Source organism: Alligator mississippiensis, chromosome 2 (assembly GCF_030867095.1).
Source record: "Alligator mississippiensis isolate rAllMis1 chromosome 2, rAllMis1, whole genome shotgun sequence".
In the NCBI taxonomy this organism is placed as follows: Eukaryota; Metazoa; Chordata; order Crocodylia; family Alligatoridae; genus Alligator; species Alligator mississippiensis.
In genome coordinates, this window is record NC_081825.1 from 100,433,663 (window position 1) to 100,448,724 (window position 15,062).

General features: G+C 41.5%; 1 protein-coding gene across 3 annotated transcripts in view; it reads left to right on the forward strand.

The window, feature by feature from the left end:
- Positions 1–15,062, forward strand: part of SLC10A7 (solute carrier family 10 member 7) — a 215,304-nt gene that overhangs the window by 9,208 nt on the left and 191,034 nt on the right. For 2 of the 3 annotated variants that reach the window (XM_019481515.2, XM_014593664.3), the window contains exons 3-4: positions 6,959–7,095; positions 11,470–11,545. In XM_019481515.2, coding sequence (XP_019337060.1) covers positions 6,959–7,095; positions 11,470–11,545 — 213 coding nt within the window. Of the gene's footprint in view, positions 1–6,958; positions 7,096–11,469; positions 11,546–15,062 lie in introns of those variants that run through there. The other variant, XM_019481516.2, reaches the window with a different exon arrangement.

The window sequence follows — 15,062 nt, forward strand, 5'->3', positions numbered from 1 at the left end:
CAAGGATTAGACTGAGAGTTTCAATTTAAGGGAGATCATCAGGCCAGGTTGCCTGTGGTGCTGTGATAATTGGTAGAAGTACAGCTGTTTTCTCTTTATCTCCTTGCACAAGGCTTAAAATTAAAGAAAAACATTAATTTTCTCTGCCAATGTAGTCACCTAGTTCCTTTTCACTTTGTAGACTGACTTGAGCTGTTTATTAAATAAGATACCTTAAATAGTTTTGCATTTGCCTCTAAAGCAAGCATTTTAGCTGTAAAGCAGAGATAAGATTAGTATTTTGGTGGGTACTTTGAGCCAGGATTTGAAAAATGTACTTGCTGACTCATCTTTAAGTTGGCTTTTGCAAGTTAAAGCTTTTATTTTTATTTATTTTTTAAAAAGTTTATAACCCTAATGGTTGTTAAAATAATACTCCAAATGGGCACCAAGTTTGAATTGAGGACATGCTGCCTGAGGGCATGTGCTACACTTGTGCCCAAATGTGGCATAATTGAATTGAGTAACCTTGGACCATTTAATTACTGTAATTTGGAACTCTTTTGTTGTCAGTGGAACTGTTGAGAGCTTATCAGTTTCATTCTTCTATTAGGAAAAGTAATGCTAGGAGAGGGAGGCAATTGGAGTTTTTTCATAAGGAAAGAATACTCAAAAGCGGAAGTTGAGAAGTAGCATAGGGGGTCTTCTCCAAGGAACATTGAGTGTCTTGGGTTTGGAGAAGAAATAGAAAAATTCCATTTCCCTTTTGGTTGCTTGAAGTTGTGAAGATTTGGTTTCATAAGGCAGTTGCTAATTAGAAGCTGATCAAATTAGGACCAGTTGATATAAAAAGCAGTGCCTGTTAGATGGGCTGGTAAATGAGCTTGGTAGAGGGCCTTGACTTCTGGACCTGCCTGTTCAGATCTCCCATCTTTTTTTAGTAGTTTGAGTGCTTGGCAAATTTATACTTAATAAACCTTCCAAGTCCTGCTTTAAACTTATATGGCATTTTGTTATCCATTATTTTATTCACATCAGTTATATCACATATGCCCAGCTTTCTATTCCATTAAGAATCTGAGCTCTTTTTATGAAGTATCTGGTCTGACAGAAGACCTTGTTTCTAGGAGCTGTTAAATTCTTAAATGTCCCAGACTTGAAAAATCATTTTTAATGTACAACTGGATTAGCAGTGAGATACTCTAGGGCCTATTTTATTTGTTCTTTCTAAACCCTTCTGTGGTTTGAGTTGTATGAGGTGTAATCTAAAGTTGATCATACTGTATCTCTTAACCAAGTCATTACTGATTAATGCTATCAGTACAAGTTGTTTCTCCCTTATTTTAATGTTTGTGTGTATGCATGTGTGTACTGAATATATTGTATGAAATTAAAAAAATACAAGTTTTACATTAACAATGTGCATATTTAAACTAAACATCTGGAAAGTTTAGAATAACTTGCATCAGTCACTGTTATTGGGAAAACACAGCTCATGCTCAATAATATCTTGATATGATTCAAAAGTATGTTGCAGAACAGTTGGCAGCTTGCTGATATAGTTTGGACTATAAGTAAACAGAAGTCACTTTGGTTATATTTTTGTGGTAATAAGTCTGTGGTCCCAATACACAAAAGGAATGTTTAACTTGACGTTACCATGGTGCCCACTCCCATTTCACTTATTAGCTAGTTACGGCTTTTAAAACAGCTTCCTTATGCGAACCTCCCTGTGGACCTAGAACTTAAAAACTTATTCGTGAATGTCTGTTTAATACAGGGGTGGGTAAAAATACAGCCTGTGGGACAGACCCAGCCTCCCAACTGACTGGCTCCAGCTGACAGCTGCCCCCACAGTGCTCTGCATGAGGCTGAGGCCTGCTCACTTCTGCCAGGGGAACCCACACTGCCAACCCAGCCCTGACCTCAGCCAGCACAGCTTCCAGTGGGGCTGTTCCTGGTGCTGCTGCAGCCAGCTGGGTGCTGCTCTGCTTCCCTTGCCTCCAGCAGCAGCTCCTCCTCTTGCTCCTGCCTTTGATGTGCCATGTGCTCCAGGTGGGCAGGGGAGAAGCTTCAGCTGGGCGGCTCCTGCCCCAGCGCGTGGGGCTCCAGTTCCAGCTCCCCAGCCACCTTTTCACCCGCTCCACCCGCCCCTGGGTGGCTGCTCATCTCACCAGGTGGGCAGAGTGGGTGGAAGGCAGCTGGAAGCTGGAGCCAGAGCTCTGTGCACTGAAGCTGGAATTGCCCAGATGAAGCCGCACCCCCCGCCTGGAGCAGCACAGCAGGGGAAAGACCAGGGGGCCATGAGAGGATAGGCAGAGCTGGACACAGGCATGGGCAAACTGGGCAGTCGCCTGGGGCCTGGACAGAAAGGGGGCCTGAAAATGGTAATTTAAAAATTATTATTATCATTATCTCTGGAGGAGGGGGGCCCGATACTAAAAGTTTGCCCAGGGCCATCAGGAGTCTAGGTATTGTGCTGATGTTAGGAGTGTGTGCACAGATTGGCATGGGTGCGCAGGAAGTGGATCATAGTTTAAAACATATTTAAGACACTGATAATTTGGGGTATGTATAGCTTGTAACTCAGATAATCTCTTTTCTTCTCCCTTTATATCTGCAAGGATCTATATCATTAATGTGGCAAAATAATTCATTAAAAGGAAAACTGCTGAAAACTGTATGGTATTGAAATGGGAAATGAAGCTTATTCTACATAAATATGTCGGCTTTAATTTCCACGTTGATTTTTTTTTTTTTTTTTTTTTTTTAAGTGGATGCGACATTGGCAACCAGAAATTATGCTAAGGATTTTACACTGCTCAGTCAGTGAACAGTTGTAGGACCAAACTTTGGGGACCTGGCAAGAAAGAAGAAAGAATGTGCAGATGTACTAAATGATTGCCATATTTTTCCAAGTCCAAGATGACTTCAAATGTGAGGCAGTCCCTCAATAATTAGATTCTATACATTGACAATTATTTTTTTTTTTTTTTGTTGAATGGGGAGAGACCCTCATCTTGGATTTGATATGATAATCTTTCATTCATCTTTCTTCTTTTTGTTGAAGAAAATATTAAATAGTACTTGTGATGAAACCAGTTTATAAGAGGTTCAGTAGTGGTGTTGCAACCAAAAGAATTGCACTGCATTTTGTCATGCTTGTAATAATAAAGACATCTTCCTCAGAGATATTGGCATTAGATTTATTAAAGATTTTTGATGGAAAATATCTTAATCTCTTAAAGGTCATGTGTGTAGAAATATTAACAATATATGCAGCCTTTCCTTTGTGGTAACACTGTTTGGAATGTATGTTATAAATCTGTATTTTTCAGGCCTATGTAACTCAATGAGAAAACTTTTAAGGTTGTAAATAGACAACGTTTCAGATCAAATGAGAATTTTTTTTAAACCCAAGTTTGGGGAAAAAATTGTTTTATTACAAGAAAGCAAAAATACCTGACAGATCTTATGCTGATTTCTTTGTAATTCCAAAACATTTGTTTTTCTGGAAGGCATTTTGGATGGACAAAAGTTCAGTGTTTCATAGGATCATAGAAAATTAGGGTTGGAAGGGACCTCATGAGGTCATCTAGTCCAACTCCCGCTCAAAGCAGGACCATTCCCAACTAGATCATCCTAGTCAGGGCTTTGTTGAGCTGAGCCTTAAAAACCTTCAAGGATGGAGATCCCACTGCCTCTCTTGGTAACCTGTTCCAGTGCTTCACCACCCTTCTAGTGAGCTAATTTTTCCTAATATCCAATTTTAGCTTCCTGTGCTGCAACTTGGGACTGCTGTTCCTTGTTCTGTCATCTGCCACCACTGAGAACAGTCTAGCTTAGGGGTGTCCAACCTTTTTGAATGTGGGGCCGGATCACGAACTTTTTATCACCCAGTGGGTCGGCGAGCCATATTCAAAAACGTCACAGAAAGTGGTATCATATCAGGAAGTGATGTCATGTGACCTTTGACACCAATGAAGTTGCAAGGGTTGACATGGTGCTGGTTGACATGGCATGCATGCCCGGGTTGACACGGTGCTGTAGGAGCTGCTTGGCTACAACTGGGTTGACCTGGTGCTGGAGAAGCCGCAGGGCCAGGCTGGGGTTAACCTGGGGCCCGCCCAGCCTGCCGGTGCCATGCTCGAGTTGACATGGTCCTGCAGGACCCGCCTGGGCAGAACCGGGTCGGCACCAGCCAGGAAAAGCAGTATACAGCTGAAGCCAGCTTCCCATGTGCTGCTGGGGACGGGAGGAGGCCGGCCAGGTCTGCACCAGCCAGCAGAAGCGCCGGCGGAGCCGTGTGCCACTCAAGACTGACTGGTGCAGGCTCGTCCCGTCCCGAGCGGCACACGGCTCCATTGCCGCAGCACGTGAGAAGCGGCCCCCTTGGGGCCTCGCGTGTGGGCGGCTGGGCCTGGAGATCCGCAGTGCCCAGGGGGAGACTGGCCGGGGGAGCAGGTGCTGCCTTGCTGTGGGGCAGGGCAGCGGGGCTGGCTTGAAGTGGGAGAGTTGGGGGTGGTAAGGAGGCAGGCATGGGCCAGCACTGCCAGTGGCCGCTGCTTGGCCTCCCGCGCGGGGCCATTCCCACAGGGGTAAGCAGCTCCCCTCCCCTCGCTGTCCGCCTCGCCATGGCCCCGCCTCCACGCTCCGCAGTGTTCCCTGCCTGCTTCACTGCGCTCCCTTTGCACTCTCTGCCTGCCTTGCCGCTACAGCTCTGCGCCACCACCACCGCCGCTCCGCAGCGCTCCCTGCCCGCCTCGCCGCGCTCCCTCCACGCTCCCTGCCTGCCTCGCCACCGCCGTCGCCGTGGCTCTGTGCTCCGTGGTGCCATGGCCACGGCTTTGTGCTCCGCGGGCCATATTTTGGACAAGCCTGGTCTAGCTCCATCTTCTTTGGAACCACCTTTCAGGTCATTGAAGGCTGCTATCAGATCCCATCTTGGTCTTCTCTTTTGCAGACTAAATAAGCCCAGTTCCTTCAGTCTTTCCTCATAAGACATGTGCCCCAGCCCCTTGCCATTTTCGCTGCCCTCTGCTGGACTCTCTCCAATTTGTCCACATCCTTTCTGTAGTGGGGGAGCCCAAAAATAGACACAGTACTCTAGGTGTGGCCTCACCTGTGCAGAATAGAGGAGAATAATTACTTCCCTCAATCTGCTGGCAGCACTCCTACTAATGCAGCCCAGTATGCTGTTAGCCTTCTGAGTGCACTGTTGATTCATATTCAGCTTCCTGTCCACTGTAACCCTTGAGTCCTCTTCTGCAGAGCTGTCACTTAGCTAGTTGATCCCAAGCCTGTAGGGGTGCATGGGATTCTTCCATCCTGAGTGCAAGACTTTGTACTTGTCCTTGTTGAACAAAGGCCCAATCCTCCAATTTGTCTTGGTGACTCTGAATCCTAGCCCTACCCTCCAGCATATCTACTACTCCCCCCAGCTTGGTGTCTTCTGCGAACTTGCTTATGGTGCAGTCCATCCCATCTTCCAGATCATTAATGAAGATATTGAACATATTGAACAAAACTGGCCAAGAATGTTTGACTTGAGCATCATTCTTGAAGCTTGTTTGACTGTCTGTTTCCTTTATAAATTATCTGTGAAAAAGGGCTACGTTTCAAAATTGAAAACTTCAGTACACACATTCCTTAGCCTGTTTTTTGGGGAAGTGCGATTTTCTTGAACATTGACATAAAGTAACATTATAAAATGCATACTGTGAATACCATGTCAACTGTGCATATACACTTAAGCAGATGGGGGTTTTTAAAGTTGATCTTACGTATCTGACTTAGACGGTTGAGCAATCCTAACAATAACTTTCTCATAAGATTTATGTTATCCTTCAATGAAGTAAACGTTTAAAGTGATTGAAGGGGATTCTAGTGTTTTGAGAGCTATGTTGTTTAGTTTGTTCCTTCAAATATGGTCTATTCATCTCAGAGAGGTGATGCTCTGTCAAGACTTTTGCAAGGAAATTCATACATAAAACCTGCTGAAGGGTTTTTTGTAATACAGCAGAAAGATCAAAGTATGAGACCATAGGTAAGTAGGTAGTAGGCCATGTAAATAATGCTTTACTATCTGTATTTATTTTTGCAGCATCCAGTTACATTTTACTCTTTTATTTCTCTGAATGTTCTGGCTGCTATGTGTTAGTCACAACGTCAGTATTCTTTTTGGGCAGTGCTTCATCAGCTTACTGGGGTCTTTTTGTATGAATTTGCTGCAGTAGTTTCCAGTGCACACTGTTAGTGTTTAAGCACATCTTTTCTTCCTGGGATGCCAAATAAGTTTTTAAAAAAATGGCACTGAATGGCTTTGTTTTTTCACTATAAATACCATGCTGATGATTTTTCCTGTATTATAAGCCTTTTAGTGTTGGTACACAGAAGACTTGTACAGTTGTTGGGTTGGTCTCAACTTGGGAAAACTTTTAAAATATTCACTTTGTTTACTGCCCTTGCGATAACAGGGACAGGAACTCTAGTATTAGTGGTATAACTGTGGGGAGGGAATAAGGGCAACCACCCAGGCACCAACTTTGGCAGGGATGGTGAAAAGAAGCAACTGCTGGCAGTAGCTGCATGTCCACAATTGCTGTAGCAACCAGAAATCACGGCGTCTGCTTTGCTTTGGGCACCCGGCTGCATCCCTACGCTACTGCCTGGTGTAAACAGTATGTCAACTTAATTGTTAGTGGTGATGGCAGTCAGGTGCCTGTCTGTATTAGAGCTTCCATTGTGGGAGATGAACTGTTGTTAACAATGGTAGGGACATTTGGGGTTGTTTTTTTTTTTTTTTTAAAGCCTAATAGTAAAACAAGCCTTAGTGTTAATGGGAATTACTGAAGGGGAGAATAGGCATTCTGACAAAGATGCCTCTGACATGTATTTTTTTTTTTCTTACTATTAGCACAAAAGTGAGCTTACTTAAGGTGTTATGACTGCAGCTTCCTCTCTCTTTCTTATTTTGCAGGAGCTGACAAGTGCTTTGATGCATGTGAAACTACATCTTTTTGTCCAGATCTTTACACTTGTGTTCTTCCCAACAGCAATATGGCTTTTTCTTCAACTATTATCAATCACACCCATAAATGAATGGCTTTTAAAAGGGTATGTTTAAACATATTGGAGTGAAATATATTTATGGCTATTTTAAAGGTTGTTCTTTCAGTAATGTATGTTTAACAGTTATGTAGTGAAGAGATTTCACTGTGCACTATCATGCTTTGACACTTGCTGTTGAAAAAGCAGCACACACAAGATTATTCTTTCAGAATGAGGGTCTTGTGTTTAGAAAAACTTGTCAGCTAATTTCAGATGTACAGAGCTTGCTACAGATCAGCTTTCTGTTTGACAGCAGGCTGTTGAAGCTGCTATGCTAGTTTTTAAGAAGTATGGGGAAAAAGTGATTAATGCAGATAGACTTAAGTCTGTGAACCCATTTAGTACGTATGTCTTGTGTGTGTTTTTTAAATGATCTTGTGTATTCAGCTTCACGTTGTACATTTCCAGATGATTATTCAGTATTTATTTTTCAGCTGTGTTACAGTCTTTTTGCTTTGTGAAATGGTCCCAACATTACAAGTGACACAGAATCTTAAAGAGAAGACTTTCATTTATGAAACAGTAGTAATGTCTTGCATATTAATGCCTTTAGATTACTGAGATTAAGGATGAAGAGGAACAGCTTTAATTTAGACTTGGTGATTCAAGGCTACTGTGAAGATGATGGCATTGGCTTTGTAACCAGCAAGACTAATGCTTGGTTTTCCTCATAATTAGCTTGCCAGTAATCTCCCCTAATTCCTAATAGTCTTGATTGCTAGACTACAATGTACAAGGAGTTTTGATCCTTCTCTTCCCACCCTCTGCATTGCCTTCTTTCTTTCTCGCTGTGTTCATTTGGATTTAAGGGTTATATTGTCATCTTTATGCACATACACATACATGTGATACCATAATTATAGTGACTAAAACTTACCTGCTTTTCATGAATTTCACATTTACAGCTATTTTTACAAAAGTGTCTATCGAGGTTTCTTTAAACTTAAAAATGCTTCAGAAACGCTTGTCCAATTGTGCTTTGATTTATTTTTTGTGTTGAGAGTGTTTTAGCTTTTATTGCAGTTAGCTTATTGTGTGGGGATTTCATACAAAGAACACTCAAATTAGTGAATTGATGCAAAATAATTTAAAAGGGCAACTTCTCTATCAATACTGCCATTCACGAGACTGCACTGGCAAGTTGCCCTTGTGAGTGAATCCATGCACTCAGGGGGGAAAGTTTAGTGGGAGCTGCAAGGAAGGTGAGGAAAATCAAAACCACTGAGCTCTATCCTTACTTAGACAAACACCCTCCCAAAAGAAGGTTTAAAGTCTTTTAATTGCCAGTTTAGCTCATTCTGGAGCTAATATTTCTTGCTCTTTAAGGGAGCTTTCTATGTTGAACTAAAGGAGAATGCAAGGAACCTTCTAACTTAAAACAGGACAAATTGCTGCCCTCATGCTCTTGTGAAACAGCTTTATCCCTACTCTTCAGAAGCATTAGGGTATCCCCAATAAAGACAGAAGGGTGTAGACAGAGGCAGTGCCTTAGCTGCTCCCTTTACTGACTGATTAGTGAAGCTTAAAGGAAGGGATTAATAAAATTCTCTCACCCAAGGAGTGTAAATGTAGGCATGAGCTTCCAGAGGCATTCCTGCTTGCACTTGCCAGAGTGCCTCTTGCTGCTCCTCCTGAGACTCTGTGCTACTCTCAATACAGGGAGGCACCTGAAAGGTACAGTCAAACCTAAAATTAAGTTTTTTGCAGTGCTTCTATATTGAGTTCATGAATTATTTATTCTCTAGTCCTGGGTAGCTGTTTCTTTTGCTGTAACAGCTATTTAGGAAACAATTTCAAATATTGTCAGTACCTTCATTTTTGTTTAACTTTGTTTTCCAGCTCTCTTCCTTTCTTCAGTTGCACGTTTTTTCCATTTTAGATGAGAATAGTATTGGGAAGTCCTTTTGTTTCAAATGTTATTTTTAGAATTTTTAGAGCTAACAAATTACAGTGGTAAGAAAGGAGGTGGAGGATGTAATTATAGTAAAATAAGCTGAAACCTCCATAAATTACTCTTAAATTTCTTTTTTCTCAGTTTGTTTTTAAATTGACAGTATCCTTTTAAAAGTAAGATGAAGAAGTAAATGCGTGCATAGATTCGCTTTTTCCATCTTCAGAAACAATTCTGTAGGTGTGTAATACTTAGGGCTGTGCGAAGCTTCAAGTCGCTAATTTGATTCAGATTCGGCAGCTGAATCTCTGAAACCGAATCAAATCAGGAGATTCATTAATCTCCGAATTGAATTGGAAGCCTCCGATTTGATTTGGAGAGAGTCAATGATTTGGATGTAGACATAGTTTTATATGTTTTTTCTACAAATCTCAAGGTACCAGGTAGCTTGGTGACTGGTGCCTCCTGGGTCTGAGGGAGCACCCAGGGTTGCCCCGTGGCCGATCCCCAAGCCAGGGGGGCTGCGGGGAAGGTCCCCTGCGCACTTGGTGGCAGACCCAGAAGCAGACCAGAAGTACTTCCAGTCCACTTCCAGGTCCACCACTGAGCATGCGGGGCACCCCCCACCCTGCACTCCTGTGGGACGCTTCATCCACCCCACCATCTCAACATTCATGAGCTGTGCCTGGTACCTCAAGATATGCAGAAAAAACATATAAAGCTATGTCTGTGGCCAAATCACTGATTTTTCTGAATCGGAATCTAAGCTTCAGATTTGGATTTGGCCGAATTGAATCGGGACAGTGATCTGAATCAGCAAATCGAATCACTGTCCCCTGAATCAGGCCGAATCTGAATCAAATACAGCCTGCTTCACATACCCCAAGTACTTATGGTATGTTTTTATGTTCAAGCTACAGAGATCTAGTAAGTAATATGGTTTTGTTAGTTGCATAACTAAAGTCTGACTGCAGTGCATTCATGTAGGGTAGTGGTTTTCAGCCCGTGTTCTGCAGACCCCTGGGTGTCCACAGACTCTGTCTAAGGGGTCTACAAAAGATGACTATGATCAATCAAAAGTATATGAATGTCCACACTTACAATTCAAAGGGGTCTGCACATCCATTCAAAATTTTTTAGGGGGTCTGCAAGTGAAAAGGTTGTGAAAACTATTGGTGTAGGGTTATCTGAAGCATTTGAACCCAAGACAACACTACCCATAGTACTATCATATCCATGACTTTGTAATGTAACATATTTTTGTACTGACTTAATGGTCATTTTTAATGTTACTTTTTAATATTGCATTCTTTGAGTGTAAATGAACACTTCAAAATATAGAATAGATTACCACTGGATACTTTTCTTTGCTGGAATACTGAATCAGAAATTCAAATGACGTAGTTTCAATAGAACTCATTTTTGTTTAAAAGCCACTCATTGTTTGTGCTTTCTAGAACTGCATCAAGTCCTGATGAATAAGAGTCTGAACTTATGATATGTATCTTGTTACGTTAGGGACACTAATGGTGTAACCTTAGCTACTGGGAATTGGACACATGCTGAAAAATCAACATTAATTCTGATGTGATGCCTACAGCATTACATATGTAATTTAAAAATTATTGTACATGGCAAAGGTTGTCATGATAGCTGAGCTCAGGATGCTTCATTTCAAAACCCAGAGCATGCTACACATCGCTGGACCATGCTAGAAGCACTCCCATGGAGATCTGCCCTGCCTACGTGTTCCTGCCCCTTGCAAATTGATTGTTAAAATTGTCAGATCATTGCTTTTGGATGCATGCACATTGCTGCTGTCAGTCTAAGGTGTGCATATCGGAGAAGTGCTGAGCATGCAACGCAGACCTGTATATATACTTTCAAAACATACAGAAGAAAGAAAATTATTTTTGATTTAATGGAAGTGGATAAAATTGCTAAGGAAGCAGATGTTCATCTTAAAAATATATGACAACTTTTCCTAACATGAAATAAATAAAATTCCAGTTGTGTGTGTTTGTGTTTTTACCTAGAAATAAAAAGGATAGTATCAACCTAAATTAGTAAACCTGATCTCTCCCCTGAGGCTTCCTGATAGTCCACACTTTTAATATATTGTAGCTTATATAGAAAAATATTATGTTGTGTATATTTACCATAATATAGGTAGTATCAGCAAACATAAATAAATGAAGGATATAATACTTATAAATGGTAAGTATTATGAGATGCATGTTACAGCTCAGGAAGCTGAGTCAAAAAAAGGTTGACTGTTTTATTCGTGGTCATAGTCATAGAGCCATTCACATGGCCACTAACAGTCTACTTCCTGTTGCTTTGCTGTAACTACTAGATGGACATCACTGGGTCAGGAGTCAAATATGTGATTGAATAATTGTTTCTGAAGAGGTGTTCAGTAGCTCAGTATTTTGGACTGTATAGTGATTGGGAATGGTTATGAATATATTTCCTTTTTTTGTTTTTAGTTTGCAGACGGTAGGCTGCATGCCACCTCCTGTGTCTTCTGCAGTTATTTTAACCAAAGCTGTTGGTGGAAATGAGGTGAGTTTTATTTTTCTACTATTTATTTTTAGTATGTCTCTACAAAGAATATGTTCTGTGATGAAAATCATTTGCCAAAACATCTTCGGCAGTCCCTCGCAGTCAAGAATGATTGTCTTCCAGGATTGTCTTGTCTGTGTCTGAAGATGGCTGATGAGGCCTATCTGAGATCAACAGACTGTACTGCAACTTGGACATTTGTTTCTGTGTGGGGTGGGTAGCACTGGATTATGCCAAAACATATAGTATAGCAAAACAGATGTGGCATACTACTAAGCTTATAGAGACTCTGAAAATATTGATGCTTTGTTGGTATGAAATAAGGAAAACAAAGTTTGTCACACAAGTGTCTTAATAACCTGCTGGTATTGGTTAAGACAGTAAATCCCTGTAACCACTGAGACCTGTGGTGAGACCAACTGATATAAATATATCTGTCTCTCTTTTTACATTGTATTTCCTCCTCCCCTACCACATATATTCTCACCTGTTTCGTATTGACTAAATCAGAGATGGTGAGCTCTCTGGGACAAGGACTGTCTTTGGAGGGATTGTGCAGTCTCTCATTCTGAGACTGCTTCCTGCCTGTGATCTTTTAGCACTAATATAAGCAGTAATTACATTTTTAAAAGTGCCTGTATTTAAATGTTAATCATGTTGCAAAGTCAAACTCTCAAAAGAGAGGAAATTCCAGAATTCTAGTGGTCTGCTGGAGTGCATTGTGATTAGTCTGTAATTGTATCACCAGACATAAGATTTTCTACAGGACCCCTAGTGGACAAGACAGATGATGCTTGGGCAGTGAATTAAGGCTTGGCAATTAAACTTTTTTTCCTAGGGTTTCTGTCTTCCTATTGCAGAAATTGACAGGTGTGTTCTGGATCAGATGGGGGAAAGAAAGAAGTTATGGGATAGGTCTTACAGCTAAGGCAATTAATTGCAAGGTTGAAGCCTCCAGATCCACTACACAAACTTCTACAACTTGAGCTATGAGTAACTGATAATAGTAGTAGGCTGTCAGCTTTTGTATGGACCTGTGTTAGAAGGGGAGTTGAACACTGTCAGTGGGCTTCATGGATATTTACTAGCACAAGAGTAATGGTGAGACTCGGGAATCTTGATTGCCTTCCTCAGTTCTAGAGGTGAAAATACCTCGCTGGACATAGATTTGACTGTCCATCTCCCTGTCTGATCCCTTCTGCCCTGTCCTTGTTTCAGTTCTCTTGTGTGTTCCACCCCAGTAACAGCTGAGGGTGCAGGGCAGGGTGAGATGCAAAAATAGTCACTGCTGCAGCTGATGCCACTCTATGTGCTGCCTCTGTCCAGAGTACAGGGATGTGTGTTATGCTTCTGTTCCTTCCCCACTTCAGCACGTGGTCTCTTGCAAAGTCTAGGCCAAGACTCCATTCCCACAGCAGATTCTTTATCTCAGTCTCACTCCTGGCCAAGCCAGTTCCAGTATTTTCCCTCCTCCAATGCTACTTTTGCAACCTCCCTCTCCTTTCCTTCAGCCTTGCCTATCAGTTTCTTTGCTCAAGCCAGACCCAGTCTCTTGGCTGCCCCAAGTTCCAAGGACTGGGCCCCTTGTAGCTCCTCCCCACAGTCTGCCTCTGGCACACCAAATCAAGGCATGGGCCAGGATTAGGGTGTTTTTAGCACTCTGGCCAAAAGCATTGTCCACCCCTGATCTTGAGGACAGGAGAGAGAGTATCTCTGGTGTCCCATGGGGGTAGCAGTTATAAGAAATATTTTGCTCAGCCCCCACATCTTTGGCTGTGAGTATGCTTAGTTGAGGTGGACTCTTTGGATAATTTGGCTTCTAAACTCTGACAGTCTCTAGGGAGTATGTGCAGAACGATTTTTTTTTTTTTTTTTTTTTTTTTTTTTTTGGCAACTTGTAGTTTGACTGAATTTCTGCCTTTTTCTCCATGGAACAGCAAATGGCCTAGCTCTGGTGCAAGCTCAGTCAGATCAGCACTGCTAGATTCAACTGATTGGCTATAAGAATTATTTCATGCAGAAAAAAAACTTTTTTTCACCTAATCTTACAGAAATCACTTTTCAGTTGTGAAGTTATTGTATTTTAATACCTGAGGTGAACCAGAGCTGTAAATGCCGATATTGTAATTTTGATTGTTGACTGTAATCCCTCCAAAGCTAATGTTACTTCATCAGGTACTGCTTCTTTTCATGCAGTTGACATATTTTTCTTCAGTAAAGATTTGAAAATTTCAATCTATTTTCTAGGAGTACACAGTGGCATGGATGGTAGAATGCTGCAGTAAGATAGAAAAAAACTTTAGGTGGCAAATAAAGGTTTGAATCTCATTGGCATTCAGCAATTAAGTAGAAAAAGAGCCAGCGGTCTGTCTTAGGAAATACTGTGCAGTATGGGTTAGCAGAAGGAATACTCTACCCAAGACTCAGCATTCCTGCATTCTGTTCTTGGTTTTGCCATTAACTTGCTGAATGAACAAGTCATTTTACCTCATCTATGGAGGTAAGGGTACCTACAGATCTGCTCGTGGAAAGCATTGCACGCGGTTCTTAGTTTTGCATGAGGGTGAATAAATATTTGCTAAAATAAGGAGATAGCCAGCACTGTTAGGCTAGGAGCTGAGGATTTTTCTGCATATCATTTTGAAAACTTCACCATGAAGTGATAAAAAGGGAGGAATTTTTGTTCATTTTATTCTGTTTTAAATTAGTTTCTGAGAGAAGGCACAAAAATGATTTACTTTGGTTGATTAGGGAAGTTAAGTTAATATTGAAGACACTTTGGGAAACTAATTGAATTGTATTCAGTGATTCCAAATTTCTGTTTGGACTTTTAGGTACAAATGCAGGTAAATTTAAAGTCCAGGCTCAATCAAATGCAGTATACGTGTAGCAGCATAAACAAGTGACATTTAATAGTGAGCTTTAGAACCTAATCACATTAATTTATTTCTATTTTGGTCTAAAAGCACTCTACACTGAAGGATAGCTACCACAGCTCAGAGTATCCTTGAGGTACCTTTTAAGAACACAATAACGGAGTTAGAAAGCCCACATCACTGGATCACCAGTCCTGTGATCCCTATAGCTTGAAACACCCGATGTACTTTCCCAACAGATATCCCACAGACCTCACTGTCTCCACTAAAGTGACACATTTTGCATAGAGCCAGAAGATCACCTTCTGAAGCTATTTCAGACTTTAGGGGTCAGAGCACTCCAGAGAAAACAAACTTGTATGCAGAACCCTCTGCCAGTAGTGGCCTGTGTTTCTCCCTCCTTATAAAACAATCTTGAAGGCTGTTGCTGTTTGCAGCTAGGATTTTCTACCAGGAAGGGAGATGTTCTTTCAGGTAGATGGGCTTGGTAGGGGATGGCAGAGTTATGAATTTAGGGTCATTTGCAAGACTAATTTCAAGTACTAACCTGAGTTTTGTTTTCAGCTAATATCTGTATGAATGAACTGTTCACATGAGTGCTAGCAAAAGTGAGAAAAAGAGGTTGGACATGACAAATCAAA